The following is a 27,310-nucleotide window of genomic DNA, read 5'->3' as shown; positions in this document are numbered from 1 at the left end:
CCTCACATGATAGTGTGGATTATTCATCATTTATCATAGGAGGCTCGTAGCGGTTCTCAGTATAATGTGTAAAACCACAGACAGTAAGATCAACATGTACATGAATCAGTTTAAAACTTCATAAATAAAATATTTCTCAAACAAATTTGTTTAGTGACATTTTATTCAGAATTATTTCAAATCCCAGAAATATCACACACACACACACAAAATCTAAACAAAAGAGAATAAGACTGATTTCTCTCCACTGATCCAGGTCAGTGTGACCTTTGACCTCCCAGAAAATTCCCACATTTCTGCTGATTTCATGACAGCAGACATTCTAGAGACTTCAAACTGAGCAGATGAAGTTATAACATCCAGTCAACATGAGAACAAACCAACATTCAGTGTCTCCTGAAACAGACTACAAACAGACTTTACTTTCACTTTCGATAACAACCTCAGTGGATCAGTTTGACCCAGATACCAGTGACGTCACAGTCAGACTGAATTCTCATTGGCTCATGTGAACGTTCTCCTCGTTTCCTCCTCAGTTGAGCTGCTGCTGCTGCTGGAAACAGTTTGTCTGTCAGAATAAAGACTTCAGATCAGATCAACATTAACATTAAAACCACCATGAAGATATTTCTTCTTCTTCTCCTTCTTGGAGTAAACGGGGCAGCTGGAGGTGAGTGTGATCATTTTTTGTGTTCATTTTTACTCTCATGGATCTTTCGGTTACTTCACCTCCATTTCCTGGTTTCAAACACTCTCTGATCCAGCAGAGTCTTTTTCTTTTTCCAACGCTGCTTTTGCTTCTTAAAAATTTTTTTAAATGTATTCTGGCTATTAAAACAGCTTTTATTTTCCATGTTTTATTATTTTCCTTGACTTTTATTCAACCAAACTAAAAAGAGTTCTGGCTGAAATGGCGGTATAAGTCCCATACTGTAAACATTCAGATAAATAAGGAACATCATCAGGATATTGAAGAAACTGTGTCTCATTTTGTCCTCAACATCTTTAATCTAAAAGTTGTTAAATTAAAGTTAGAAGTTAGTTCAATCTAAAGAGACAACGATGTTTTTTAAACTCCAGTTCATCTAATTTTGGAGCTGCACTTCAGATCTGATGATATTTATTGTTGAACTTCTGCTGTAATTTGAACAAGAGAAAGAAAAACATTCTCTCTCCTTTATTTTGGATCGAAAACATTTGAAGCCATCAGAACAAAGTGAAAAGTCTTTTTTCAGCCTCATTAACAAAAAGCTGCAGTTCAGATTGAGGACTTTATTTGTAACTTCACCTTCAGATCAGCTGGTGGCGCTGTTTTCATAGAAACTGAAGCCTGATGAAGACAAAACAACAAAAACTGAAATCACTGACTGGACCAACAAACTTTACTTCTCTTTAAATACTTTATTTTTATAATGTCTTTATTATCCTCCTTTTCAATATCAAACTGAATATAAAATAAACTGCAGCCAAACATACATATAGAGCAGAGAGAGAGAATTAATAAATTAATTACAAAATATGACCTAAATAACTGTATATGTACAAAGAAACATTAACATGTAATCAAACCTGAAACATGAATATTAATTTTAATCAAACTCAATCAAATCAAAATGTATTATAATATTAATATAGATAATACATTAAATGTTTGTTTTGGTCGAAGGTTTTTGTTTTCAGATTATAAATTAATAAATTAATTAGAAATATGACCTAAATAACTGTATATGTACATAGAAACACATACATGTAATCAAACCTATATGAAACATGAATATTAATTTCAACCAAATTCAATCAAATCAAAATGTATTATACGACAAAGCAACATGGCTGATCTGTTTTATTAGTGAAGTTATTTCAGGCAAGAAGCATTTTTAAGACATAATCAACAAAAACATAAAAATTTAATAATTTCTGGAACATTCTTTGTTTTAGGATTTGGATTTATTAGGATGTCCTGATGAAAACAAAATTATTCGGTTATTTTGTTTCTGAAAACTAAAACTCTGACCTGACCTTTGTCTTTCAGTGACTCACTCCATGAAGTATTTCTACACCGGATCCTCTCAGGTCCCAAACTTCCCAGAGTTTGTGATTGTTGGTTTGGTTGATGAAGTCGAGTTTGTTCACTACGACAGCAACACCCAAAGATTTGAACCCAAACAGGACTGGATGAAGGAGGCTGTGGATCAACAGTACTGGGACACAGAATCTGAGAAGTCTTTGGGCACCCAGCAGACCTTCAAAGTCAACATGGATATTCTAAAGCGGCGCTTCAACCAAACTGGAGGTTTGTTCATTTTCCACTTATTGATGAATGTTGTAGATGAAGTACTTTATTGTTTGTATTTCAGTAAACACAAATGAAACACAGACACACACACACACACACACAGACACACACTAACAACACTGCTGATGTGTTGTGGCTCCGTCTCAGTGTTATTGGATTAGACAGAAGGTGAAAAGAGGAGAAGCAGAGACTTTATCAGGAAATTTATTTTAAACATCAGACCAACAAACACTTTAACAACAAAATAAATCACACAACAATAATTAAACCTGAGATAACACAACAAATCTGACGGTGTGACAGCTGATAGACGTGTGTGAGAACCTGCAGTGTGTTCTGACTCCGTCATCTATTTAAACAGAAACACACACAGCAATGATTGTGTGTTGACCAGCACAAATTAGACTGCAGCTCCTTCGTACACAATAAAAGGGAAATATATGACAGATGTTTTCTAACAAATGACAATCTGAACATTTAATAAAGAAACAACTATGATGAACTTTCCAGACGTCTGGACAAACTCAGCTACAGCAACACTGTTCATCTTCTGTGTGCAGGTCGACAATCCACCTGAGCGCACAATGAAAGATATTTAATAAACATACTGACATTTATTGTGAGTCCTCAGTGATGAACTGACATCATCTGAGTGTCACTTTATAGACAACAACATTGTGTTAGAGCAGATTTGGTCAGCCGTCGTCTCCACAAACGTCCAGATCAACTAAACTTTTGTGAAGGATTCAGTTTTGTCTTCTGAAAATCCGACTTAGTCTGAAGATGATGATGTTGATGTTTAATAAGAAGTCTGATCTGAAGGAGGAAAAGCAGCATTTCTCCACACAAACATCCTCTTTACTGTTCAGTTACTGTGTCAACGAACACGAGCTGAGACTGAAGACAAACAGACACACAATCAAACACAACGACTGTGAGACTGTGTTTGTGTGTGTAGCAGAGGTTGACTGATACGGTTTTTATGGCCGATGTGGATTCCGATTTTTTATTTATTTTTTTTTTGGACATCAGCCTTAGCTGATATGTGCTGCCAATTTTTTATTTTTTTTTTAGCTGATACTTTAACTGATATTGCTTGTTCTCCCTCCATTAACATGATAAAAATGACACAATGATAACAAATGTTACACAAGTCTCAATTTAACCAAAAATTGTTGTGTAGATCATTGTGTTGTTTGTTTAGATCAGTGTGTTCACAGTAGTCTCTCTCTCTCTCTCTCTCTCTCTCTCTCTCTCTCTCAGGTGTTCATATTTTCCAGGAGATGTACGGCTGTGAATGGAATGATGAGACTGGGGATGTTAAAGGTTTTCGGCAGGAGGGTTATGACGGAGAAGACTTCATTTCATTTGACCTGAACACACAGAGCTGGACCGCTCCAACAGCAGAGGCCGTCATCACCAAGAACAAGTGGGACAATAACAAAGGTTTAAACACACAGAGGATGAACTACCTGACTGAGATTTGTCCTCAGTGGCTGAAGAAGTACCTGCAGGCTGGGAGGAGCTCTCTGATGAGAACAGGTAGAGTCACATGACCTGATGAAGTTTCTGAACATCACAATGAAGATGAACTGTCTGTTTCCACACATTTCTCTCTCTCTCTCTCCTTTCTGTGTAAATAAATATGACTCACTAAATCAGAATAAATGAACTAAAGTAGTTTTCCTGCTGACTCTGCAGACCGTCCCTCAGTGTCTCTCCTCCAGAAGTCTTCCTCCTCTCCAGTCAGCTGCTTCGCTACAGGTTTCTACCCGAACAAAGCCGTGTTGTTCTGGAGGAAAGATGGAGACGATCTCCATGACAACGTGGAAGAAGGACAGATCCTCCCCAACCCTGATGGAACCTTCCAGAAGAGTTCAGACCTGGACCTTTCATCAGTCAGACCTGAAGACTGGGGGAAGTATGAATGTGTGTTTCAGCTCTCTGGACTGAATGATGACATCATCACCAAACTGGACCAATCAGGGATCAGGACCAACGGTAAGATTTGGATCAGAGGAGATGAAGGTGGAAAACACTTTTAGTCAATTAGTCATCAGTCAAATTTTATATTTTTCTTATCTGTGAAGGAATTAAAGCTCTTTTTCATCAAGTTTTTCCATGTAATTTTAAAATGTGGTCCATTTAAACCAAATTATTATCAACACTGACTGACAAATCCCTGAAAATAAAGTTATTCTTTATTGTTAATGTGTTAATTAGTTAAAGTTTTAATTTACCTGACCTTTAATACGACAACATCAGCAGTTCCACGATTTTACTCTTTTAATTTGAACTAATCTTTTATTACATTTATATGAATTCGTCTTTGTGGTTTAATAAAACAATGTTTTTATTAAACATGTTTTTACATGTAACCTGAATTTACAGATAATATTTACTGCTCTGACTTCACCGTGTCAGAGCTGGAAGATGAACAGATGAATCTGGAATAAATCAGTCGGACTCAGTGTGTTCACTGTTCACAGTGACTTTGACTGATTATCAGAAGTTTCATTGTTCTCACAGACTCATTAGAATAAATGTGCAGCACAGAAATGAAGTTGGAGCCAAAGAAAGAACAAAGAGATGAAGATAAATAAAGATGGAGACACAGAAATGATTTCCAACACAGTCAGGATGAAAACTGAAAGAGGATGAACATGTAGAACATACAGAGTCTGTTTAAAGGCTGAACTGTCACTGTGCAGGATTATAGTCTGGTTCTCCTCTGACCTCTGACCTCTGACCTGGGCAGCTTCTGATTGGTCTGTTTTCTCCCAACAGAGAAGTCCACCCCCCTGATCGCCATCATTGTCGCTGCCGTCGTCATTCTTGCTCTCATCATCGCTGGTGTTGGATTCTTCATCTACAAAAAGAGAAGTGGTGAGAGACCAAACCAGAGACGCTGACTCTGTTTTTCAGAGTTTTCATTTTAGGTTCATCCAGATTTCAGAGTGAAAGCAACTTCAGCTTCTGGCTGCAGTTTGATGATGATGATGATGAAATGGACGGCTCATAGAACAGAAATAATTCCTGATTTTCTGCTGAAATATTTCTCTCCTTTTCCTTTCAGACAAGCGTCCTCCATCTCGTAAGTAACATTTGTTGTGTGGTTTTGGTGTTGAGTGTGAAGAACGTTGTCAGGACAGTTTCCTGCAGTGTTAGCTGTTGGTCAAACAGAGTCAGTTCAGAGGAGGATGTGGACTAACTGTGTGTTTCTGACCTCACAGCTGTGAGCAACCCAGAGGTCATGGAGCAGCTGAATCCAGGGCCAAAAGCACACTATGAACAAGGTGAGTTGGGACAGTATGTTCATATGAAGAACTGAGATATTCATCTTTAACACTAATAAAAAAAACATAGTTTTGTGGAACTGAAGTCTCCAAACATTTAATTTAATTTCATGTATAATATGAAGTAATATGAAGTTTTTCTTTGTGTCTCTTTAGGTTCATGGGACATTCTGCACTGGATACAGAAGAAGATTCACCATCTTCTCTTCTGCAGAAACAAGAAGTAGATTCTGATTGATTTGGATACAAAGAACATGAACTAATACATTTAAAATATAAATGGTGACTAACAATTTGATGATTTAGTTAAAATTAAAAACAGGAATTCCCTCTGATGAAATATCTGCTTAAACATCAGCAAATTATATTTTTTCATCAGCTGGACATGAAACTATTTTTTATTTGGTGATGGAAAACACTGAAAGCACTTTTCTTCATATTCATAATCACCGGGTAAATGTTAATCCATCATATTTACAGTTTGGTATTTTTGGTGTTGAGTTTCCTCTGTGTAACTGCCTCACATATCAGTTTAATGTATTCTCATTCTTTTATTTTGGGTTTTTCCGACTTATTTCAGTTGAGGCGGGGGTTCATTGTTTTTTGTATGCACATGATACAATTTAATGATACACTACATAATAAGGGAGAAAACACTGTCAGTTGTCTCCACACTCAGTAAAGTTACATAAAAATAAGGAGTTACAATAAATAAAATGTAAACAAAGCAGTCAAAGACAAGATTGGGCCCCTTTTGGTCGTGTGCAGCCTACGAGGTGTGGTTTATTGGTGTATTTGTGTAACTGCATTCAGCTACAAGCTCTGCAGTAACATATTTAACTGTTATTTGTTTCCTTTTCTTCAGTTCTCATGGGTCAGTTGGTGAATGTGAATAAACCCTCTTTTTAAACGATTTAAATATGCACACAGACACCAACAGAATGTACATATGTTCCCTTTTTCATACACATCATTCTCAGGTTTTATAAACCTGTACAAGGATTTAAGTTCATATTTTTATCTCTGGAGACAAAACTGTAAATAAATAAATATCCAAGAATATGTAGAGTCAAATGAAAACATTGAATTTTCTTCAGAGATCAAAAAAAATTATTGAAGGATGGATGGCGTTTCACTTCGCTGTGAATTAGCTTGATAATTGGACACATTAACATCAGATTACTGAAACAACTTCAATGACAACTTCATGATGTGAATGAAGAAAGAAAGAAATCAATGAAACACAGACACGAGAATCAATAAAAAAAAGTGTAAAGATTATTTTAAATGGATAAATGGATAAATGGACAAAATAGAACAGAGTTCATCATTTCTCTTCAAAAACGTATCTGTTTCCGGGTCATGGCGGGTCTTAGAACAGAGTAATGAATGTTTATTTTAAACTTTCTAAACTTTAAAAAATTAAACATCATTATTCAAAAATGTTTTATTGTGCTATCTTTTATTATTGAAAATAAAGTCGAGCTGCTCTTTCAATTTTTTTTGCTGTTTGCTCTTCAATAAATTTCCCGGAAATAATGTCAGAATTAAGACCCTCAGTGGATCAGTTTGACCCAGATACAAGTGACGTCACTGACTGAATTCTCATTGGCTCAGATTTAATGAGACGGATATATTTGTCTTCTAAACAGCGCTTCATTTTAACTCTTATACTTTTTATAGTTTATCCAAAATTAGAAATTCAAATTCTGCAACCTGCCTTTATTTTTTCATACTTATTGAAATGCATCGTGCTGTCAGCCATCTTGGTGTTGGCGCCCTGCACCGCCCCCTGCTGGTCAGACACCCCCGCCCCTTCCTGCCTGGTGGTACGGTCCTCTCCTATCCTCAACAGTGATTGGCTACACAGCAGCACGTGACAGTCGCTGCACGTCCGGAACACCTGTAACCTGAAATCATCATTCTGCCATCTGTTACTTTATGCACACACAAACACACAAACTAAACCAATAAACAAATAAACAATCACACAAATAAAGCAACTGATTTAAATAAAAAAACGGTTTGTGGACGGAAACACGCTGGTTGAACCGTCACATCAGTTCTCACCTCAGCTGAGCTGCTGCTGCTGCTGGAAACACAGTTTGTCTGTCAGGATAAAGACTTCAGATCAGATCAGCATTAAAACATCAGCATGAAGAACTTTATTCTTCTGTTTCTTCCTGGAATACACGGGGTGGTGGGCGGTGAGTTAGAGTCCTTTACTGAGTTCTTTATTAAAGAAAGAATGTGACATTTTTTTTTACAGTTTCTGCATTTAAGATCATTTCATAAAAAACAGTTTGATGTTTAGCTCAAAGGATTCATTCTAAAATTATAGAGATATAAAATAATATGATGATGTGAAAGTTTAACTCTGTTCACTTCAGTGATCTGCACATATTTATTGTTTAATTTCTGTTACAGCCTGAATACAAATTTTTTCTTTTGTCCAAAAAAAATTGTATTCTTGTAACTGAAGCAGCTTTTGTTTTACGTTTTACATTATTTTCCTTTAAATTTTATCCGATCGAGCAAAAAAATTATTCTTGTCTGAAATAAGTCCGATACACATTCAGATAAATTTATGAAATTTATGAAAATACATGATCGAAAAAAAAGAAAGCGTGTCGTCCATAATTACTCATCATGCCTTCAACATCTTTAATCTACAAGTTGTCCAAGTTAAAGTTGTTCACTCTAAAAAGACAACGACAAGAAAAATGTCTGTTTTTGGGCTCCAGTTCAGATGAAGATTTTTATTTGTACCTTCACCTACAGCTCAGCTAATGTTGTTTTCATAGAAACTGAAGCTGCTGAATACAAACAACTTCCTGTTTCGTTCACACAAAAACTAATATCACTAATTCTGTGAGTCAGTAACATCACAGACTCTGTACCAACACACATCACTTCTCCACAGATAATTATCTTTTTACAATCATTTCATCACCAATCTGTCATCAAACTACACATTTCAGGACCGATACTCTCAAAGAAGTGATCGGATCAGTTTTATGGTGAAGCCACATAACAATTTAAATGTTTTTACCGCCAACACAACACGGTTTTATTTGCATTTAAACAACAGCGTAAGAAATCAGTGACATGAGTCTGTTTTATTGAGGCGTGGCTGCCATCCCCTCATGATCACCAGGCCGTACGCCTCAGACTGTATTTTTAAATTTACTTTGGTTACTTTGATTTAAAGATTTCAGAAACCTTTTGCTAGCTTAACTCTTCATGTGCTAATAAATACTGTTGGAAAGCAAATCGACTTTTGGTCCACTGAATTATTGTTGGAATAGTTTTCTTCACATGAACTTAACTTTAGCAGTAACGTTGAATTGAACCAGCTAAAGCGTTCTCCAAATGTTCCCTGTTTGTTTGTTCTCCAGTTCAGTCTGCTGTTTCCCCCAAATATCAAATCCCACAAAGTCTCCTTCAACTCCTGCAGACTGGAGTCAGACTTTGAGCTAATAGTCTGACAAACATGAAAACATGAAACATGACCAGAGTGTTTGAAATGTGTTTATCAGTGTCATATCTGTTTATTATGTTGATTTTAAGTCTCAAACTGGGACATCTGATGTGTGCGTGCTGTATAAATCTAGTTTTATCATTTATATCAACCACGACTGCAAATACAACATATTCTACAGATTTCAGATTCTTTCTCCGTCTGTCTTTATCTCTCGTTCCCTTAATTCTGCTTTAATGCATCATAGTTGTTCAATTGTACAGTTTTGACAGGACACCTTCTTTGTGTGCAAAAATAGTCGAGTAATTTTTATCAGAAAAAGCTGTTTTACATGTAATGTGTCAATATCATTGGTAAACATAAACAAATGCAACTGAAGACAGTAAGAAGTGAATGATTAACAGGAGTACAGTAACCCATCGATCATTTTGAGCAGCCGGCCACATTGAAGTTAAGAACTGAGGTGAATGAGTGTTAAGTTTTTTTACATTAATGGTTTTATCGTAGTATTTTAATAATGCCATAAAACTATTTGAATTCCAAATTTTAAGCTCATCAAGCCAAAATATTTTTGATATTTTTGTTCTTTGTGTAACAGGAGAGTCTAATTGTTGATTTCAGATTGTGAGTTGTTGGAAAGTGACTTTGAATGGATGCAAAGCCAAAAGCTCATCAGCAGTGATGAGCATATCTCACCTCTCTGACGACAGTCAAGGATTGTTGGAAATATTTGGACACAGACGCTCAAGTGCTTCGTAATTGTACAGATGCATAACAAGACATACAGATGAGAACTGATTGGACTTTGTTTTCTCCTTTGTTGGTTTTAAATGTGGAAATTCTAACAATGCACTGAAATAGTATCTACAAGGTGTCAGTCACTGAAGCATTATAGGCTAAAGCAGCCATTTGGTCGGAGGCTGTCAATGCTGTGGAGCTCTATGATGGTTAACGTTCATTTAAAATAGAAAATTCACGTACCGTCCTGTGCTCAAAGGTCACCCCATCACATTTGGGTTTGGAGAACTGATTGTGTTCGATTCAGTTGTTTGACAGAAATGACTTTGACCTGGATGAATGAGAGTGAAGAAATGAGTCTGCTGAACGTACTCGTACTCCCAGCCCATATATGTGGGACAGACGTGGAACGATCAGTGCTGCCAGCTCCTCAGTAAGGAAAGTCAATCAATCAATCAATTAGCATAATTTTATTATTCTGTTATGTTTTCATTCTTCTCTCACTGAAGTCAACGAGCAGCTCCACTCTGGCTTTGACAAAAACCTGATCTGGACTTCTCCTTTTAGCGCTCGTAGTTTGAAAAGTTGTTTGTCTTTGTGTGTGCGTCTGCATATTTGTCTGTGTGTGTTTGTGTGTGTCCTGCTGTCTGAAACAAATGTCAGTAGAATTCAGAAATCTCATTAGAAAACAGGATCATTTCTCACTCTGGGCCAGTTTGTGACAAAAAGGTAGCTCCGGTCTCCAGAACCTGGCTCAGTTTACAGAAAGCTTCTCTGGGATCTCTGGGAAACAAAACAAAACAAACTGGGCACATTTAAAGTAGTTTTTCACTTGTATTGATGAAGAATGTGGTTTTAAATGGTAAATGATTCCAACGTTAACACAACTCAGCTGTGTGCTGTTAGATTTCTTTAACTGAGTGTCGACCGGTTCCACAAAATGAAGCTGAACACAAAAACGTAGTTGCTTTTGGTAAATCTGACAAAACTGTGTTTATTAAAACAGACATGTCTGAAGATTCAACTTGTGTGAGTTAAGTTCATTTAACATAACTGAATGAGGTCGGATTTAATTATCACAGTCAAGCTAACGTTAACAGTATTTGGCAGCAATCAGTTCAGTTACTTTTTTCATTTATCCAACTTGGTTATGTGGAGCCGGCTGACATAACTGAGTTCTGTAATTCAGAGAGTCTTTTTTTTTGTGGTCGGAGCAGAGACAGAGAAAATATGTTTTTATGTTTTTTATTCATATTAGAATCAAATCTAAACTCATACAAATGATGAGGATTTAGGAATAAATGTCTCCTTTGACCTGAAACAAAACTAGTAAAATGTTTTTATCCAGCAGGAGAAAAAAAGACCGACATGTTTAAAGTTCAACAGTAAATCATTTCTGGACATTTTTATTTTTGGATTGGGATTCATCAGGATCCTGAATAAACTCTGTCTTCTTGGCATGTTACATGAAAATAACACTGATTGACTGGTGATTTATTTCTAAAACTACCGTTCTGAAAACTAAAATTCTGACCTGACCTTTGTCTTTCAGGGACTCACTCCCTGAAGTATTTCTACACCGGATCCTCTCAGGTCCCAAACTTCCCAGAGATCGTGGTGGTCGGTTTGGTTGATGAAGTCGAGTTTGTTCACTACGACAGCGTCACCCAGAGAGCTGAACCCAAACAGGACTGGATGAAGGAGGCTGTGGATCAACAGTACTGGGACACAGAATCTGAGAACTTCTGCAGCACAGAGCCGATCTTCAAGGCCAACATTGAAACTGCAAAGCAGCGCTTCAACCAAACTGGAGGTTTCTTTATTTTCCACTTATTGATGAATGTTGGGGATGAACTACATTCATTGTTTGTATTGTCGTACACAAATGTGATAAAAGACACACACACCAATGTGATTGTGATACAAACACACAAACTGTCAGGATGGTGAGAAGTTTCTAAGGACAGTTGTAAACATCAGCGATCTAACAGGAAAGACACCAACAAACAATCTGAAAACAGAATAAATAGTCTGGATCCATATTCAGCTGCAGACACAACCAACAGAGTTACATCCATCCCAGAAAATATGTTTTTTTATGACTTTAAATAACTCAGAAATGTTGGACAAAAGAAGGATATAAATCTTCATGGTAAATGTTTCAGTGATTCCTAAATTAATTCATAATGAAGTTTTAGTTTTGGTGTGTGGTAGAAAAATGTGATGTCAGCTGTGATCTCTGTCTCTCAGGTGTCCACATCGTCCAGGGCATGGTGGGCTGTGAATGGGATGATGAGACTGAGCAGGTGAAAGGGTTTCATCAGGAGGGCTATGACGGAGAAGACTTCATCTCTTTAGACCTGAACACACAGAGCTGGGTCGCTGCAAAACCAGAGGCCGTCATCACCAAACACAAGTGGGACATTAAAACAGCTCGGATCGCACAGATCAGTAACTTCCTGACTGAGGAGTGTCCTCAGTGGCTGAAGAAGTACCTGCAGGCTGGGAGGAGCTCTCTGATGAGAACAGGTAGAGTCACATGACCTGATGAAGTTTCTGAACATCACAATGAAGATGAACTGTCTGTTTCCACACATTTCTCTCTCTCTCTCTCCTTTCTGTGTAAATAAATATGACTCACTAAATCAGAATAAATGAACTAAAGTAGTTTTCCTGCTGACTCTGCAGACCGTCCCTCAGTGTCTCTCCTCCAGAAGTCTTCCTCCTCTCCAGTCAGCTGCTTCGCTACAGGTTTCTACCCGAACAAAGCCGTGTTGTTCTGGAGGAAAGATGGAGACGATCTCCATGACAACGTGGAAGAAGGACAGATCCTCCCCAACCCTGATGGAACCTTCCAGAAGAGTTCAGACCTGGACCTTTCATCAGTCAGACCTGAAGACTGGGGGAAGTATGAATGTGTGTTTCAGCTCTCTGGACTGAATGATGACATCATCACCAAACTGGACCAATCAGGGATCAGGACCAACGGTAAGATTTGGATCAGAGGAGATGAAGGTGGAAAACACTTTTATTCAATGAGTCATCAGCCAGTCTGGTTCTCCTCTGACCTCTGACCTCTGACCTGGACAGCTTCTGATTGGTCTGTTTTCTCCCAACAGAGAAGTCCACCCCCCTGATCGCCATCATCGTCGCTGCCGTCGTCATTCTTGCTCTCATCATCGCTGGTGTTGGATTCTTCATCTACAAAAAGAGAAGTGGTGAGAGACCAAACCAGAGACGCTGACTCTGTTTTTCAGAGTTTTCATTTTAGCTTCATCCAGATTTCAGAGTGAAAGCAACTTCAGCTTCTGGCTGCAGTTTGATGATGATGATGATGATGAAATGGACGGCTCATAGAACAGAAATAATTCCTGATTTTCTGCTGAAATATTTCTCTCCTTTTCCTTTCAGACAAGCGTCCTCCATCTCGTAAGTAACATTTGTTGTGTGGTTTTGGTGTTGAGTGTGAAGAACGTTGTCAGGACAGTTTCCTGCAGTGTTAGCTGTTGGTCAAACAGAGTCAGTTCAGAGGAGGATGTGGACTAACTGTGTGTTTCTGACCTCACAGCTGTGAGCAACCCAGAGGTCATGGAGCAGCTGAATCCAGGACCCTGAACCACCAACACACCATGAACACGGTGAGCTCCTTCACATGTTCAACAAAGGTGCTTTAAACTTTGTGTGTAGGAAGCTGATCCTAAAAGAACCTGAACTACCCAAAAGGACAAATCGCTCCTCTTCATCCTCCGTCAAACATCTGTGACACATCAGAGATGGAGAGAAAAGCTTTGACTTCAAACTCTTTCTCCACACAGCTGAAGATGTTTCAAAATAAGTTCATGTGGATTAAAAGAAACTTTCACATCAACAGAACATAAATATTAAACTTTAGAAAAACAGCAACACCAGTGAATTAAAACTTTGAAAAACCAAATGAAAACAGTATCGTAGTTCAGAAGATGAGTTAAATACTCAAAACAGCATGTTGAGCTGGAGATTTATTCATTCAAATTTAATATTAGAATTCGGAATCTAGTCGTAGATTCTTATATCATTTGAATACAAAGAAAAGAAAAAGACTTAAATAGTGGCATTAGCTCATTGTAATAATAAAATAAAATAAAATGTATGATTTTCCCCAAATAAGATGTTTGTTTAAATATTGTGAACTCATTTACAGCATCACAGCTTTCTTCAGACACAGAAATCTAATATCAAAGTGTAAAGATGAACTAATCCACCATATTTACATTTTTTGTTTTGGGTTCAGTGAAGTCAAATGTTTTTCCGGCTGATAATGTGATGTAGTTTATCAGCTCTGTTCGACTCCTCTGAGACTCAGCAGGAGAGAAAACATTTAACATCACTGTGAATTATTTTCTCAGTCACCTGAATTATCTCTAAATTCAGTTTCAGGAAAACTCACAACTTTATTTTAAGTGATTTATACATGAAGCAACATGAAACAAGATGTAGTGAGAGGTGTTATCATCACAACCCAGAGAGACACACAAACCGTGAACATCAATACAAAATGTATTTTCTGTTGTGTAACTATTCTGCTGGTACATTTGTGTCTTTAAATGTTGTTCAAAGTTTCAAACTTTCTCCTGAACGATCGGTCTGTAGGTGAACTCAGTGAGCCTTTATTACCCAGAATTCAACTCTCCACATCACAACATTCACTTCTGGATAAAAGATGAACATGATGAGTTAAATCTCTGTTTCCTGTTTGTACATTTAGATTTTTCTGGATCAGCAGAGTGAAAGTCAGCTTCATCAGTAGAGTTAAATTTCTCTTCCACAGCTCCGATCAGTTCAGGAGGTTTTAGTCCACCTGATCTGCTCTCTGTGTTTATAAAGTTTATACTCTTTGTGCTTTGTTTCATTTCTATTATTCTTGTTGTCACTTTATTAAAAACTGAAGTCAGTCACTGCTTCATGGTCACTCTCTTGTGTTATGTTGTCTAAATTTGACCAAGATGAAAGTGCAGACCTGAAATTTAACCAAACACATTATTATAAATAGAAAAAGGAGATGTGATGTTTTCCTAAAGTTAATCAGATATTGTTCCACATAAATCCTGATTAATCAGTTTTCACTCTGGAGGTTTGAACCACTGGAGGGAGCTCTTCACCACATTTCCTCCCCGAATCATCAGTCAGAGCTCAGATCTGCTGTTTGCTGCTGACATTTTACTCAGATCTGTTTTAAATCAAACAAAACAAAACAAAATAGAGAATAAGACTGATTTCTCTCCCCAAGTTCTGCTGTGTCTGATCCAGGTCAGTGTGACCTTTGACCTCCCAGAAAATTCCCACATTTCTGCTGATTTCATGACAGCAGACATTCTAGAGACTTCAAACTGAGCAGATGAAGTTATAACATCCAGTCAACATGAGAACAAACCAACATTCAGTGTCTCCTGAAACAGACTACAAACAGACTTTACTTTCACTTTCGATAACAACCTCAGTGGATCAGTTTGACCCAGATACCAGTGACGTCACAGTCAGACTGAATTCTCATTGGCTCCTGTGGCCGATGAAACAGGCAGTTCTCCTCGTTTCCTCCTCAGTTGAGCTGCTGCTGCTGCTGGAAACAGTTTGTCTGTCAGAATAAAGACTTCAGATCAGATCAACATTAACATTAAAACCACCATGAAGATCTTTCTTCTTCTTCTCCTTCTTGGAGTAAACGGGGCTGCTGGAGGTGAGTGTGATTTTAAATTAGTTCATTATTTAAGAATAAAATGTGAAACGTTTATTTTGTTCCCGTTTAAGATCGTTTAATGAAAGCCTGTTTGATGTTCAGCTATAATTATTCATTTTAAAATTATAGAAATATAAAAACAAGTTTTATTTTGTTGTTATTATGTTTTATTATTTTCCTTAACTTTTATTCCACCAAACTAAAAAGAGTCCTGGCTGAAATGGTCCCATACTGTAAACATTCAGATAAATAAAGAACATCATCAGGATATTAAAGAAACTGTGTCTCATTTTGTCCTCAACATCTTTATTTTATAAGTTTTTAAATTAAAGTTAGTTCAATCTAAAGAGACAACGATGTTTTTTAAACTCCAGTTCATCTAATTTTGGAGCTGCAGTTCAGATCTGATGATATTTATTGTTAAACTTCTGCTGTAATTTGAACAAGAGAAAGAAAAACATTCTCTCTCCTTTATTTTGGATCAAAAATATTTGAAGCCATCAGAACAAAGTGAAAAGTCTTTTTTCAGCCTCATGAACAAAAAGCTGCAGTTCAGATTGAGGACTTTATTTGTAACTTCACCTTCAGATCAGCTGGTGGCGCTGTTTTCATAGAAACTGAAGCCTGATGAAGACAAAACAACAAAAACTGAAATCACTGACTGGACCAACAAACTTTACTTCTCTTTAAATACTTTATTTTTATAATGTCTTTATTATCCTCCTTTTCAGTATCAAACTGAATATAAAATAAACAGCAACCAAACAATACAAACTTCAGCATTTATAGAGCAGAAAGAGAGAAAATAATAAATTAATTAGAAATATGACCTAAATAACTGTATATGTACAAAGAAACAGTAACATGTAATCAAACCTCCTGAAACATGAATATTAATTTCAACCGAATTCAATCAAATCAAAATGTATTATAATATTAATATTGATAATAAATAAAATAATATTTGTTTTGATCAAAGGTTTTCGAAATTCAAACAAAAAAAAAATATGGAGGACTTTAAGAGAACATTTCTAGCAGACATTTTAAAACAAAGATAGGAAAATGTAGAAATCCAGCTTTATAAAAATAATTATTTTAACCAGAAAAATTAACATGACTGATCTGTTTTATTAATGAAGTTATTTATTTAATCAACAAAAACATAAAAGTAAATAATTTCTGGAACATTCTTTGTTTTAGGATTTGGATTTATTAGGATGTCCTGATGAAAACAAAATTATTCGGTTATTTTGTTTCTGAAAACTAAAACTCTGACCTGACCTTTGTCTTTCAGTGACTCACTCCATGAAGTATTTCTACACGGCATCCTCTCAGGTCCCAAACTTCCCAGAGTTTGTCGGTGTTGGTTTGGTTGATGAAGTCGAGTTTGTTCACTACGACAGCGTCACCCAGAAAACTGAACCCAAACAGAACTGGCTGAAGGAGGCAGCAGATCCAGACTACTGGGACAGGAACACTGCAAACTTTTTGGGCGCCCAGCAGACCTTCAAAGTCAACATTGAAATTGCAAAGCAGCGCTTCAACCAAACTGGAGGTTTGTTCATTTTCCACTTATTGATGAATGTTGTAGATGAAGTACTTTTGTTGTTTGTATTTCAGTAAACACAAATGATTACACACACACAGACACACACACACACACACACACACACACACACACACACACACACACACACACACACACACCACTGTGACTGTGATATAAACACACAAACTGTCAGGAAGGTTCACAGAAATGTTTAAACATTATAAACACTAAAAGTGTGTTCTGCTGTTTAATAAACCATCAGTGTTCTTATTTTATCACACACAGACACACACTAACACAACACTGCTGATGTGTTGTGGCTCCGTCTCAGTGTTATTGGATTAGACAGAAGGTGAAAAGAGGAGAAGCAGAGACTTTATCAGGAAATTTATTTTAAACATCAGCGATCGTACCGGAAAGAGACCAACAAACAATTTAACAACAAAATAAATCACACAACAACAATTAAACCTGAGATAACACAACAAATCTGATGGTGTGACAGCTGATAGACGTGTGTGAGAACCTGCAGTGTGTTCTGACTCCGTCCATCTATTTAAAAGGAAACACACACAGTAATGATTGTGTGTTTTTTGGTGACACAAATTTAACCATAACACAAATCTTTGTCAGTTTTATTGCTGCACTCTTCTCTGTGTGATTATTCTGATCCACACATGAACGTCTGTTTGTGTTGTTGTCTCTGAACACACAAAAATGAAACCAAAGTAAAGACAAACTGATTTTGTGTTATAAAGTTGTGCGTTGCTCTCATGAACAGCACAAATTAGACTGCAGCTCCTTCGTACACAATAAAAGGGAAATATATGACAGATGTTTTCTAACAAATGACAATCTGAACATTTAATAAAGAAACAACTATGATGAACTTTCCAGACGTCTGGACAAACTCAGCTACAGCAACACTGTTCATCTTCTGTGTGCAGGTCGACAATCCACCTGAGCGCACAATGAAAGATATTGACATTTATTGTGAGTCCTCAGTGATGAACTGACATCATCTGAGTGTCACTTTATAGACAACAACATTGTGTTAGAGCAGATTTGGTCAGCCGTCGTCTCCACAAACATCCAGATCAACTAAACTTTTGTGAAGGATTCAGTTTTGTCTTCTGAAAATCCGACTTAGTCTGAAGATGATGATGTTGATGTTTAATAAGAAGTCTGATCTGAAGGAGGAAAAGCAGCATTTCTCCACACAAACATCCTCTTTACTGTTCAGCTAACGAACACAAACAGACACGCAACCAAACACAACGACTGTGAGACACATGAACCCGTTTAAAATCCAGAAGGGAGTCACATCAGAGCAGCAGCTCCACTCACTGTGATTAACACTGAAACAAACACACAAGAACAACACAACGAAGAGCTCCGTTTCATTAAAGTGGAGTTCAGCTCCACCTCCATCAGCTGTTCGTCAGCCTTCAGGCCTCATCCTGAAAAACACACAAAGTGCTGACAAAAGCGTCAGAACAAACTGGAAAGGAGCCGTCAGCGACCTCACAGGGAAAAGTTTAGATGGAAGAAAACAAAAGAACAGCAGGAAGAGCTGAATTCATCAGGAGACGAGAATCAGAGCTGAGAAAAGATCCGTCAGGTTCAGATCTCCGCTGTTAGCTGAGCCAACAACGACGACAAACACACACAAACTCACACCGAACTGTGCGTCTGGGCTCATCCAACACAATCCGACTCGGCTCAAAGAGTCCTGCACAGTTATTGTGGACGTTTTCAACACGTTCCTTCTGAGAGCCAGAAAACAGAAACTGTGACGATGTCAAAGGTCAAATATTTTACAGCCTCCTGTTTCTCCGCAGAACGACAGTCTTTGTTTTAGATCGTTACGGATTAAATATCCGTCACTGTGATGGACATTTTCACAGCTTTATAAAACATGAAGTCAGCGTTTAAAAGATGAGTTTAAAATAACATCATTAATCAGGACAGCACTCGTTAGTTTTATTCCTAATTATATAAAATATAACGTAGAACAACAGATTAGATTGACTTTACTGCACCAACCACAGTGACTTCACCAAATAATGGACATGTTGGAGAAAAACACATTAAATTAGATTAACTTCACTCAACCAAAGTGTTTTTACCATAAAATAGAAATATAATTCAGACAAAATGAGAAATTATTGACAGTTTTATGGATATAGATCAATGTTGTTGTGTTGATCTTGTTGTGTTGTGTATAGATCAGTGTATTTTTGTGTAGATGTCGTTGGGTTGTTGTGTCGATCTTGTTGTGTTGTTGTGTAGATCAATGTATTATTGTGTAGATGTTTTTGTGGTGTTGTGTTGATCCTAGCGTTGTGTCGATCCTAGTGTTGTTGTGTACATCGGTGTATTGTGTTGATCGTGTTGTGTTGCTGTGTAGATCAGTGTTGTTATGTGCAGATCAGTGTTGTTGTTTAGATTTTGTTGTGTTGTTGTGTAGATCGGTGTATTGTGTTGATCATGTTGTGTTGTTGTTTAAATCAATGTTGTGCAGATCTTGTGTTGTTGTGTAGATCAATGTATTATTGTGTAGATGTTGTTGTGGTGTTGTGTTGATCCTAGCGTTGTGTCGATCCTAGTGTTGTTGTGTACATCGGTGTATTGTGTTGATCGTGTTGTGCTGCAGTGTAGATCAGTGTTGTTGTGTAGATCTTGTTGTGTTGTGTACATCAGTGTTGTTGTGTAGATCTTGTTGTGTTGTGTACATCAGTGTTGTTGTGTAGATCTTGTTGTGTTGTGTAGATCGGTGTATTGTGTTGATCATGTTGTGTTGTTGTTTAAATCAATGTTGTGCAGATCTTGTGTTGTTGTGTAGATCAGTGTGTTGTGTGTATATCAGAATTGTTATATAGATGTTGTTGTGTTGTTGTGTAGATCAGTGTATTTTTGTGTAGATCATGTTGTGTTGTGTAGATCGGTGTATTGTGTTGATCATGTTGTGTTGTTCAGTGTATTTTTGTGTAGATCGTGTTGTGTTGTGTAGATCAGTGTTGTTGTGTGTAGATGTTGTTGTGTTGTTGTGTAGATCTCCTTGTAGTGTTGTGTCGATCCTAGTGTTGTTGTGTACATCAGTGTATTGTGTAGATCAGTGTTGTTGTTTAAATCAGCGTTGTTGTGCATACCTTGTCTTGTTGTGTAGATTAGTGTGTTGTGTGTAGATCCGAATTGTTATATAGATCTTGTTGTGTTGTTGTGTAGATCAGAGTCGTTTTGTAGCTCTTGTTGTGTTGTGTAGTTCAGTGTATTTTTGTGTAGATCGTGTTGTGTTGTGTAGATCTTGTTGTGTTGTTGTGTCGATCCTAGTGTTGTTGTTTAAATCAGTGTTGTTGTGCAGATCTCGTGTTGTGTAGGTCAGAGTTGTTGTGTAGATCTTGTTGTGTTGTTGTGTCGATCCTAGTGTTGTTGTTTAAATCAGTGTTGTGCAGATCTTGTGTTGTTGTGTAGATCAGTGTGTTGTTGTGTAGGTCAGAGTTGTTATATAGATCTTGTTCCGTTGTTGTTGTTGTGCAGATGTTGTTGTGTTGTTGTGTAGATCAGAGTCATTTTGTAGATCTTGTTGTGTTGTGTAGATCTGTGTATTTTTGTGTACATCGGTGTATTGTGTTGATCGTGTTGTGTTGCTGTGTAGATCAGTGTTGTTATGTGCAGATCAGTGTTGTTGTGTAGATCTTGTTGTGTTGTGTAGATCGGTGTATTGTGTTGATCATGTTGTGTTGTTGTTTAAATCAATGTTGTGCAGCTCTTGTGTTGTTGTGTAGATCAGTGTGTTGTGTGTAGATCAGTGTGTTGTGTGTAGATCAGAATTGTTATATAGATGTTGTGTTGTTGTGTAGATCAGTGTATTTTTGTGTAGATCATGTTGTGTTGTGTAGAGCAGTTTTGTTGTGTAGATCGGTGTATTGTGTTGATCATGTTGTGTTGTGCAGATCTTGTGTTGTTGTGTAGATCTTGTTGTGTCGTTCAGTGTATTTTTGTGTAGATCGTGTTGTGTTGTGTAGATCAGTGTTGTTGTGTGTAGATGTTGTTGTGTTGTTGTGTAGATCTCCTTGTAGTGTTGTGTCGATCCTAGTGTTGTTGTGTACATCAGTGTATTGTGTAGATCAGTGTTGTTGTTTAAATCAGCGTTGTTGTGCATACCTTGTCTTGTTGTGTAGATTAGTGTGTTGTGTGTAGATCCGAATTGTTATATAGATCTTGTTGTGTTGTTGTGTAGATCAGAGTCGTTTTGTAGCTCTTGTTGTGTTGTGTAGTTCAGTGTATTTTTGTGTAAATCGTGTTGTGTTGTGTAGATCTTGTTGTGTTGTTGTGTCGATCCTAGTGTTGTTGTTTAAATCAGTGTTGTTGTGCAGATCTCGTGTTGTTGTGTAGGTCAGAGTTGTTGTGTAGATCTTGTTGTGTTGTTGTGTCGATCCTAGTGTTGTTTAAATCAGTGTTGTGCAGATCTTGTGTTGTTGTATAGATCAGTGTGTTGTGTGTAGGTCAGAGTTGTTGTATAGATCTTGTTGTGTTGTGGAGATGTTGTGTAAATCTTGTGTTGTTGTGTAGATCTTGTGTTGTTGTGTAGATCTTGTTGTGTCATTCAGTGTCTTTTTGTGTAGATCGTGTTGTGTTGTGTAGATCAGTGTTGTTGTGTGTAGATGTTGTGTTGTTGTGTAGATCTCCTTGTAGTGTTGTGTCGATCCTAGTGTTGTGGTGTACATCGGTGTATTGGGTTGATCATGTTGTGTTGTGTGTAGATGTTGTTGTGTAGATATTGTGTTGTGTAGATCAGTGTGTTGTGCGTAGATTTAAGTTGTTATATAGATCTTGTTGTGTTGTGTAGATCAGTGTTGTTGTCTAGATCTTGTTGTGTTGTGTAGATCAGTGTATTTTTGTGTAGATGTTGTGCTGTTGTGTAGATCTTTTTGTGTTGTTGTGTCGATCCTAGTGTTGTGTACATCGGTGTATTGGGTTGATCATGTTGTGTTGTGTGTAGATGTTGTTGTGTAGATATTGTGTTGTGTAGATCAGTGTTGTTGTGTGTAGATCAGTCTTGCTGTGTAGCTCTTGTTGTGTTGTGTAGATTGGTGTATTGTGTTGATCATGTTGTGTTGTTGTGTAGATCTCAGTGTGGTGTTGTTGTAGATCAGTGTTTTGTTGTGTTCATCTCAGTGTGTTGTTTAGATTAGTGATGTTGTGTAGGTCAGTGTGTTCACAGTAGTCTCTCTCTCTCTCTCTCTCTCTCAGGTGTCCATGTTTGGCAGTGGATGTACGGCTGTGAATGGACTGAGGGGACTAAAGAGGTTAAAGGTTTTTGGCACGATGGTTATGACGGAGAAGACTTCATATCATTTGACCTGAACACACAGACCTGGATCGCTCCAACAGCAGAGGCCGTCATCACCAAGAACAAGTTGGACAATGAAAAAGGTTTAAACACACAGAAGATGAACTACCTGACTGAGATTTGTCCTCAGTGGGGGAAGAAGTACCTGAAGGCTGGGAGGAGCTCTCTGATGAGAACAGGTAGAGTCACATGACCTGATGAAGTTTCTGAACATCACAATGAAGATGAACTGTCTGTTTCCACACATTTCTCTCTCTCTCTCTCCTTTCTGTGTGAATAAATATGACTCACTAAATCAGAATAAATGAACTAAAGTAGTTTTCCTGCTGACTCTGCAGACCGTCCCTCAGTGTCTCTCCTCCAGAAGTCTTCCTCCTCTCCAGTCAGCTGCTTCGCTACAGGTTTCTACCCGAACAAAGCCGTGTTGTTCTGGAGGAAAGATGGAGACGATCTCCATGACAACGTGGAAGAAGGACAGATCCTCCCCAACCCTGATGGAACCTTCCAGAAGAGTTCAGACCTGGACCTTTCATCAGTCAGACCTGAAGACTGGGGGAAGTATGAATGTGTGTTTCAGCTCTCTGGACTGAATGATGACATCATCACCAAACTGGACCAATCAGGGATCAGGACCAACGGTAAGATTTGGATCAGAGGAGATGAAGGTGGAAAACACTTTTAGTCAATTAGTCATCAGTCAACTTTTATATTTTTCTTATCTGTGAAGGAATTAAAGCTCTTTTTCATTTCATCTAGTTTTTCTATATAATTTAAAAACTGGATCAATTTAAACCAAATTATTATCAACACTGACTGATAAATACCTAAAAATATTTGAAATTTGTTATTTTTTTTTTACCCATCAATTTACCGTTCAACTTCAATTTCATCAAGTTTTTCTATATAATTTTAAAATGTGGTCCATTTAAACCAAATTATTATGAACACTGACTGACAAATCCCTGAAAATAAAGTTATTCTTTATTGTTAATGTGTTAATTAGTTAAAGTTTTAATTTACCTGACCTTTAATACGACAACATCAACAGTTCCACGATTTTACTCTTTTAATTTGAACTAGTCTTTTATTACATTTATATGAATTCGTCTTTGTGGTTTAATAAAACAATAAAATGTGCCACATGTTTTTACATGTAACCTGAATTTACAGATAATATTTACTGCTCTGACTTCACCGTGTCAGAGCTGGAAGATGAACAGATGAATCTGGAATAAATCAGTCAGACTCAGTGTGTTCACTGTTCACAGTGACTTTGACTGATTATCAGAAGTTTCATTGTTCTCACAGACTCATTAGAATAAATGTGCAGCACAGAAATGAAGTTGGAGCCAAAGAAAGAACAAAGAGATGAAGATAAATAAAGATGGAGACACAGAAATGATTTCCAACACAGTCAGGATGAAAACTGAAAGAGGATGAACATGTAGAACATACAGAGTCTGTTTAAAGGCTAAACTGTCACTGTGCAGGATTATAGTCTGGTTCACCTCTGACCTCTGACCTCTGACCTGGGCAGCTTCTGATTGGTCTGTTTTCTCCCAACAGAGAAGTCCACCCCCCTGATCGCCATCATCGTCGCTGCCGTCGTCATTCTTGCTCTCATCATCGCTGGTGTTGGATTCTTCATCTACAAAAAGAGAAGTGGTGAGAGACCAAACCAGAGACGCTGACTCTGTTTTTCAGAGTTTTCATTTTAGCTTCATCCAGATTTCAGAGTGAAAGCAACTTCAGCTTCTGGCTGCAGTTTGATGATGATGATGATGAAATGGACGGCTCATAGAACAGAAATAATTCCTGATTTTCTGCTGAAATATTTCTCTCCTTTTCCTTTCAGACAAGCGTCCTCCAACTCGTAAGTAACATTTGTTGTGTGGTTTTGGTGTTGAGTGTGAAGAACGTTGTCAGGACAGTTTCCTGCAGTGTTAGCTGTTGGTCAAACAGAGTCAGTTCAGAGGAGGATGTGGACTAACTGTGTGTTTCTGACCTCACAGCTGTGAGCAACCCAGAGGTCATGGAGCAGCTGAATCCAGGACCCTGAACCACCAACACACCATGAACACGGTGAGGACAAACTGAGACATTCATCTTTAACACTCATTAACCAAATGAAGAAATCAACTGTTGTACTGCAGAAGGAAAGTTACCAAATGTTAATGAACCCTTAAATGACTGAATCATCGATGTTTTAGGTCCAGATCAAACTGTAAACCTGTAAAAAGTCTCCAAACATTGATGTTAATTTCATGTATAAGATGATGTTTTTCTTTGTGTCTCTTTAGGTTCATGGGACATTCTGCACTGGATACAGAAGAAGAGTCACCATCTTCTCCTCTCTGATCTGGGAACTGATTATTCATCATTTAGAAAATCACACTTCAGAAACATAAAGTAGATTCTGATTGATTTGGATACAAAGAACATGAACTAATACATTTAAAATATAAATGGTGACAAACAATTTGACGATTTAGTTAAAATTAAAAACAGGAATCCCCTCTGATGAAATAGCTGCTTAAAAATCTGTAAATTAAATTATTCTTTTTTCATCGGCTGGAGATGAAACTACTTTTTATTTGATAACGAAAAAAGAAAGCATCATGCTGTTCTTCATATTCAGACGAGGTAAATGTTAAAGCTAATCATCATATTTACAGTTTGATATTTTTGGTGTTGGGGTTTCCTCGAGAATCAATGTTGACATACAAACCAAAATAAACACAAACACACACATAAACACACACAGAGTGTACATATGTTCCCTTTTCATACACATCATTCTCAGATTGGTCATTTTATGTCACCTTGAGATAACAAACTTTTGTAAACCTGTAGAAAGATTTAAGTTCATATTTTGATCTCTGGAGACAAAACTGTAAATAAATAAATATCCAAGAACGTGCAGAGTTAAATGAAATCATTGGATTTTCTTCAGAAATCAATAAAAATGATTTAAGAAAGGATCGTTGTGAATTAGCTTGATGATTGGACACATTAACATCAGATTTCTGAAACAACTTCAGTCTCTTAATTTAGTTTCCAGAAAAAATACAACTTAATGATGTGAGCGAAGAAATAAAATTATATAAAGAATGAAAGGTGATATCAAAGTTCTCCACCTGAGACACACACACACAAAACTAAAGCATCAATACAAGATCGGTTTTCCAGTTGTGTAAATATTCGATTGCTTGTCTATTTAAAATGGATAATTTAAAAATATTGTTTTGAATCTAATCAAATTGGGACAAATTAATCATTTTAGTCTTTTACGTTTAGCTTCATTAATCAATAAGTGAAGTTTTTGTTTGTTTCATCCATAAATTGAATAACATTTTAGTTTTGAAATGTTTTGTCAGTTAGAGTTAAGATGCAGGGGTTTGCTTTTTAGATTTGGAAACATTTAAAAATGAAACAGAAATATTCAAAAATGCTTTGTTGTGCTAGCTTTTATGATTGACTGCTCTGTCATTCTTTTAATACTGTTGTTTCTTCTTTAATAAATTCCCCAAAAATCCAAATGTCTGGTTTGTCTTTTGTTATTTCTCAGTAATGGTGCACACATTAAATCCAGAACTGTCTGAATATTTCCAGATTATTTACTTTATCAGACTAAATAAATGTGACTTTGAGCTGTAAAGTGTTCGGAGGACTTGACTAAATTTACATTTTGGACATGAAAACATTTTTTTTTCTCACTGAGCCTTCTTTAATATACTTTTAAGTATACTAAGCTCTTTAAGTATGCTTTTTGTTGTGATATAACCAAACTAAGAGTCGCACAGCAAAGATTACAGCCCAACCACAAATCAGAAAGTTCATTTAGATTGGTTTAAAAATACTAATTATCAGAAACCTTTTTCTGCTATTTAACGTTCTCATAAAGGTTAATTTACATTATTATCACATGAGAGGAAAACATTTTTTCAAACTGCTGATTCAGTTTTATATGTAAACTCAGGTATAATAAGGAAAGTCATAAAGTGATTGTTTCAATAATAATACCTGATTTTATAGTTTAAAAATACAATAATGGTTTATTTAATAATACAAGATTTTAAAATATGTTGTTTAGTGTCTCAATGACGGTTTTAATCTACTAATTGATCTAATTGATGGCCTGAGCAAAGAGAATCAGTTCAGAAGTCGTCATATCTCAGGAAAGATCTTCAGGACTTTACGTTAAATACAAACTAAAACTAATCTTCTCTGTCCGCTCACCCTGCTGCCTCTTTATGGTGCTTTAGTTTTCTCCTGGCAAAAACTCTCGTGCTGAAATCTGCCTGGCAACTGACTCTTCACTTCTGTGACTCCTTCAATAAAACGCTCTTAGACTCAATTTAATGTCCGTAGACAACACCAGCGATATGAAATACTCCAGATTCAGTCATCTACTACACAGATTTATTGCTAATGTAGCTGAGAACATTTTGTGTGCAGAAGAAGTGAATAAAACCATCTTTTGATTTCAAGTTTGTTTTTTCAAAATTATCTTTAATAACACATTCTGTGGAATTCACATTTAACAAACAAACCCAAACTGTTCAAACAGAAGTGTTGATGTTGACTGAACAGATATTTTCATGTAGAACAGAACTTCTACAGGTGAAACCTGTTTGTTTGAAATCTGCACGGATACAGCTGACATCACAGCTAATCCCATTAATTTATGCTGCTCAACCAACCTACATGATATTCTTGGCTAGTATTTATCATTTTGTACAAATATGAAAGTCTATTTATCAGTATTATTCATCAGAGGAGGAGGAGATTTGGCTTTCTGTATGTTGGTGGTCATTTTTCATTTTTCAGATAAAAAAACAAAAAAACAATGATGTCAAAATGTTTTCCACAGCTAAATGT

At 36.8% G+C, this 27,310-nt stretch overlaps 3 protein-coding genes across 4 annotated transcripts; all 3 read left to right on the top strand.

Moving 5' to 3' along the window:
* The first annotated feature begins 511 nt into the window (after positions 1 to 511).
* On the top strand, positions 512 to 7,093 carry LOC115050857 (class I histocompatibility antigen, F10 alpha chain-like). Its single transcript, XM_029513969.1, has 8 exons — positions 512 to 670; positions 2,033 to 2,293; positions 3,560 to 3,838; positions 3,998 to 4,297; positions 5,084 to 5,182; positions 5,373 to 5,390; positions 5,530 to 5,592; positions 5,749 to 7,093. Exons 1-8 carry the CDS (start codon positions 619 to 621, stop codon positions 5,817 to 5,819), a joined length of 1,143 nt encoding a protein of 380 aa, XP_029369829.1. The 5' UTR covers positions 512 to 618; the 3' UTR covers positions 5,820 to 7,093.
* Positions 7,094 to 7,732: 639 nt separating this feature from the next.
* LOC115050865 (class I histocompatibility antigen, F10 alpha chain-like) lies at positions 7,733 to 23,162 on the top strand. 2 transcript variants are annotated; one of them, XM_029513982.1, is made up of 7 exons: positions 7,733 to 7,799; positions 11,364 to 11,624; positions 12,062 to 12,340; positions 12,500 to 12,799; positions 12,931 to 13,029; positions 13,223 to 13,240; positions 13,380 to 14,748. In XM_029513982.1, exons 1-7 carry the CDS (start codon positions 7,748 to 7,750, stop codon positions 13,424 to 13,426), a joined length of 1,056 nt encoding a protein of 351 aa, XP_029369842.1. In that variant the 5' UTR covers positions 7,733 to 7,747; the 3' UTR covers positions 13,427 to 14,748. The 2 variants fall into 2 exon arrangements, with proteins under 2 accessions (XP_029369842.1, XP_029369843.1); XM_029513983.1 differs by lacking the exons at positions 12,931 to 13,029; positions 13,223 to 13,240; positions 13,380 to 14,748 and adding an exon at positions 23,095 to 23,162 and having other exon boundaries at positions 12,500 to 12,826.
* Positions 15,376 to 25,968, top strand: LOC115050864 (class I histocompatibility antigen, F10 alpha chain-like). The gene is made up of 8 exons (XM_029513981.1): positions 15,376 to 15,524; positions 16,819 to 17,079; positions 22,330 to 22,608; positions 22,768 to 23,067; positions 23,996 to 24,094; positions 24,285 to 24,302; positions 24,442 to 24,511; positions 24,730 to 25,968. Exons 1-7 carry the CDS (start codon positions 15,473 to 15,475, stop codon positions 24,486 to 24,488), a joined length of 1,056 nt encoding a protein of 351 aa, XP_029369841.1. The 5' UTR covers positions 15,376 to 15,472; the 3' UTR covers positions 24,489 to 24,511; positions 24,730 to 25,968.
* Positions 25,969 to 27,310: the final 1,342 nt, after the last annotated feature.

This window comes from Echeneis naucrates, chromosome 11 (genome assembly GCF_900963305.1).
Source record: "Echeneis naucrates chromosome 11, fEcheNa1.1, whole genome shotgun sequence".
Lineage (NCBI taxonomy): Eukaryota > Metazoa > Chordata > Actinopteri > Carangiformes > Echeneidae > Echeneis > Echeneis naucrates.
The sequence above is the reverse complement of the archived record's forward strand: the minus strand, read 5'-3'. Positions and strand labels throughout refer to the sequence as shown.